The following is a 4,789-nucleotide window of genomic DNA, read 5'->3' as shown; positions in this document are numbered from 1 at the left end:
TACCACTACTGTGCATGTGTGTCAAGGACAGAAAGGCAGATGTGGCAGTGGAAGGTGTCAAAGCAGTTTGAAGAGAAAAACAAAGTAAAGAACAAAAAAAAGAGAAAACGATTATTCGATTATTAAATTAGTCATCGATTATTTTAATAATCGATTAGTCGTCGACTAATCGTGGCAGCCCTAAAGCAAAGTAGCAAAGCATTTGTACTTCATTACTTGACACTTATGCTTATAACTTGTTTTGAATCATTAACCTAAATGATTCGGTAAAAAGATTCAAATCATTAACCTAAATGATTCAGTACAAAGATTCAAATCATTAACCTAAATGATTCAGTACAAAGATTCAAATCATTAACCTAAATGATTCAGTACAAAGATTCAAATCATTAACCTAAATGATTCAGTACAAAGATTCAAATCATTAACCTAAATGATTCAGTACAAAGATTCAAATCATTAACCTAAATGATTCAGTACAAAGATATTGTTTATTTTTGGCCACAGCTGTTACGAGAAAAAATCTTCATACTGAATCAGGACTCCTGAGTCTGAGGTCTTCATTAAGCTGAATATTGTTGCTAACTGCTAAGTTTTTGAGATAGAAAAAAAAAACAACTGAATTCATAAAAATGTGGACTCAGATGAGCTGAGTCACTGATTGAAGTTAAAGAAACAGCTGACTCAGATAAGTCTGTTTACAGACTTTATTCGAGTCAGTGAATCAAAGAAATGAGTTGAATGTTGCAATAAACAAGGGGTGAGTGAGAGGTGGCTAAGAAAAAAAAAATAAAAAAAATCAACAAGGGGTGAAACACACACTAGATCATGTGTCAAACACAAGGCCCGTGGACCAAATCTGGCGCTTGTTAACATTTTAACTGGCCCCAAAGACAATACTTTCATTGGTTTTCTATTTTTGTCACTGAATTTTGTGAATTCTTCTCATAACAAAGAAATAGACAACTTTCAAGCCAAGAAAATGAAGTTAGAATTTTTCAGTAATCTTTGATTTTGTTGTGGAAAAGAGTAACAGAGAATTGATTTTAGTCATTTTTTCTATGTTCACTTCTCATTTAAAGTTAAATAATTGGATACAGTTTTTTTACTTGACTTCCTTGTGATCATATATATTTGTACAAACAAACAAACAAAATAAAAAATGCTGATAGAGTGTAAGGCTGTGGTGTCCAAAGTCAGTCCTCAAGGGTCAGTGTCCTGCATGTTTTAGGTGCTGCCCTGGTTCAACACAGCTGAACCTAAGGAGTGCTTAATTAGTGGGCCTCTGCAGACCTAGATGGCGTACTGAGGAGGCCCACTATTTAAGCACTCCTTAGGTTCAGTTGTGTTGAACCAGGGCAGCACCTAAAACATGCAGGACACTGACCCTTGAGGACTGACTTTGGACACCACTGGTGTAAGGCATAAGAAATAAATGCTAATTATATGTCTTTTTAAATGTTTTTTTTTAATTTATTCATTGGGTTATGTATGTTCTAAAAGCTACATAAAACATAATTTGGAAAAAGGTCATTTCTATAAGACTAACAAATTGGTCCTTGACTTGGACAAAGTTTTGAATTTTGGCCCCTAACTGAGTTTGACACTCCTGGACTAGGTGATGTATCTTACATGATGATGACAGACTCATGTGACTCAGATCAAACCAAATTTACACCTCTAACATGACTAGACTAGAGGTAGACAGGTTGGCTTTCTGATTAAAACAGCTGATGGTCGCTACAACACCGTTTATCAGTCCAGTCTAATTTTTTTATTTATAAAGATATGTGTATTAGTAAATGCAGATCTACATTTTTATGTCCAGCAGTGCTGTGAATGATRCTGTCTTTTTCAGCAGGAGAGAGAAAAAGTGAATCAGGACACATTAYAAACATGATAATTAAGACAAAAAAGGAGCAACACTCTCTCTGGCCATTAATGAATTCATCTCTTGTCCCAAACCCAACTACGGAAACCACTGATCCATGGAACTGACAGAACTATTTTCATTTACTGCAATACCTAAAATTAGTGTAATGGGAAAAAAATTGGTATCATGATAYAGGGGTCATGATATATCACGATGTATTGCGATACTGTAAGCAAGGTGATATACAGTATGCCTTATTTAACCATAAGAGTCTACATTTAAACATCAGTACAAAGATCACACCATGCATAAAATTTGATTAAATTTTTAGATTTCAGATTTCATATTTATATGTAAATTTACACTACAAGAAAAAGGAAACAAAACGAAACTAGGTTAAATTCAGTTTATGTCTGAGCAAATAAGAAGAACACAGCAGTGAGAAGAATTGCATTTATATTTCACATTTCTTCTCACAACATCCATCTAATCATCCTTCTATTAATCCTTAATAAAAAATAGCCACAGTATCAGGAAATTAAACACCACAATAATTCAGTGAATCGGTATTGCCTTAGGCCTCTACATCCCTAAGCATAGTGGCAATAAAATTACAGGCTTAACTGGTTCGTTTGTGTAAATATGTGTAAACTTAATAAGTTTCGTTATAGATCAACTTTAAACATAGATCATCCCTTCCAGAAAGTTTATAAAACACTGCAGGCTCTGGAATGGTTCAACTCGAGGCTAACTCACTAGGACAGAGGGACCGGTTCTTTAACACGACCCACCTGAAAGTCAAACAAACTCACCTGCTGCAGCGGGTTTTCCATCACCTCCTCCCGGTGAGCCTCCTGCAGCGGCAGGACGGAAATGAAAAGTGTAGTCGCGCGAGGAGAACTTGAATTCGTCATGTTTTTGTCTTATATTGAAAGAAACGCTTCTTTATCAGAACTACCGCTGCCTCCTCATCTCTGTTTGGCTTTTATAAGTCCCAAACCTCCTCACGTCCACGCCGCTCCTCCGGAGGAAACTCTGGGGGAGTTCAGCCGCTGACCCGGGTCAGGAGCGCCTGATGGCTTCACGTGCTGCTCGGAAAACTGAGTTCTCAGTGAGCCGAGCAAAAATGACTCTTTTCAAGTGTTTATGTTAATCGTCATATTTTAGTCCACAGTGCCAATTACTTTGATATGTTCTTTGATGAATCTCACCAACTCGTGAACAAGGTTTTATATTTATAGCATATTTGCAGGTTTTGTTATGACAATCGACTTTACGATGTTTCCTGAAGGTGACGTCACCAGGACAGGTGTCTATCAGTCGAGGAGGAGCAGGATGCAAGAAAAACTCCCACTAAGTGACAAACTTTGTGTTTCCGCATTGCTGTGAGGATGTTGATCAGGTGATGTTTGGATCTAGATGACCTGAATATTAAGGAGTCAGCTACAGAGCCGGACTCTGGAACAGGCAGATTCCTTCACGGTGAAGCTGCCTGCTTGTAAATTTTCTTTCAAGGTCGCATGAAACAGCCGCTGGGTCTGAGAGGAGATTTATGGTGCTGGGGTTGAAATGGAAAGTGAATTTCATTTTCTGCTTGGCGGAGGATTTGAACGTCTTAGGCTGGCGCCTTGTGTAAAGCTTCACAGAAAGTGATAAAATCAGAGGAATAACAACACCAGGGTCCTGCTKCTACTTGGATGTGTATTAAAGAGTTATTTAGGGCATTTTGACGTTGTTTCTGTGGAAATTTATGAAGAATTAACATCTTACGTTATAGATAGCTCCTTAAGAATTTCAGCTTGGAGAAAAATATTTTGGGGCGGCTGTGGCGGAGTGGTTAGGGGAGCCATCCTGGAACTGGAAGGTCACTGGTTCAATCCCCCGTCCAGCCGTCTCAGTCGTTGTGTCCTTGGGCAAGACACTTCACCCACCTTACCTACTGATGGTGGTCAGAGGGTCCGGTGGCGCCTGTGCATGGCAGCCCCACCTCTGTCAGTGTGCCCCAGGGCAGCTGTGGCTACAGTGTAGTTTGCCATCATCAGTGTGAGAATGTGAGTGTGAATGGGTGAATGTCTGTTAGTGTAAAGAACTTTGGGGTCYGGRGGGACTTGAAAAGCACTCTATAAGTTCAATACCATTTACCATTTTAATTTTTGCAACAGCTAGTCCCGAGAAAACACAGAATATTTGTTGTCCTGAACCAACTTTAATCTAACAAATTACATAACATTTCATGCAAAGGCTATTTCACATCATTTTCTCCACATGGTTATTTTASTAGAATTCTGAGGATATTTGGGAGCATGGGCGGAGCTAGACGTTTTTGCAAGGGTGACATTTTTGCATGGGGWRACACAGGGKTGGCCAAGGTGTTTGTTATGGGGAGGCAAAGAAAACAACCCTGCATTTGAAAATTCAAGATTTAATTCACGAACATTCAGATGTCAGACAGGAAATCTGGTGAGACCTCTTGAGATCAAACGTGAGCTCAGAGTATATAACGTCAGGCGAGGAAGAAGCGATGGTGATAATTTGACGACTATTTTTAACAGAGAGAGAAAAAAACTAAAAACTGGACCTTCTAGTGCGCCACGGCAGCTGTTTTGTCTTCAGTATTTAGGATTCCCCTCTGTGTTTCTGACTGGCTGCACATCACATTCTTGTTTGTCCTCGAGGGACACCACACATGCTCCAAGACAATCCAACATGCTAACTATCCCTGATTGAGGTTGGAGTGCACATCCTTCTGAGCTGATTAGATCACTCTTAACACACGGCAGAAATATCTCATAAGTTTAATTTTAGAGCATCACGATAACTGGGCATCCTTATGKTTGTCAGAAGGGTAAAATAAGGTCAAAAACTGTCAAAATCATCTTACCGTGTGAACCAGGCACTACCTGTTTTCTCCCAAGT

General features: G+C 39.0%; 1 protein-coding gene across 1 annotated transcript in view; it reads right to left on the bottom strand.

Annotated features, from left to right (window-relative positions):
* Nucleotides 1–2,959, bottom strand: part of nipal2 (NIPA like domain containing 2) — a gene marked incomplete in the record, with an annotated part of 51,368 nt that extends 48,409 nt beyond the window's left edge. Inside the window, 1 exon segment of the mRNA XM_014023518.1 lies at nt 2,686–2,959. Within this exon segment, the coding sequence (XP_013878972.1) occupies nt 2,686–2,787 (102 nt within the window).
* Between the last annotated feature and the right edge of the window lie 1,830 nt (nt 2,960–4,789).

Source organism: Austrofundulus limnaeus, unplaced genomic scaffold (genome assembly GCF_001266775.1).
Source record: "Austrofundulus limnaeus strain Quisiro unplaced genomic scaffold, Austrofundulus_limnaeus-1.0 Scaffold374, whole genome shotgun sequence".
NCBI lineage: Eukaryota > Metazoa > Chordata > Actinopteri > Cyprinodontiformes > Rivulidae > Austrofundulus > Austrofundulus limnaeus.
Note: the sequence above shows the minus strand (reverse complement) of the source record. Positions and strands in the feature narration are given on the sequence as shown.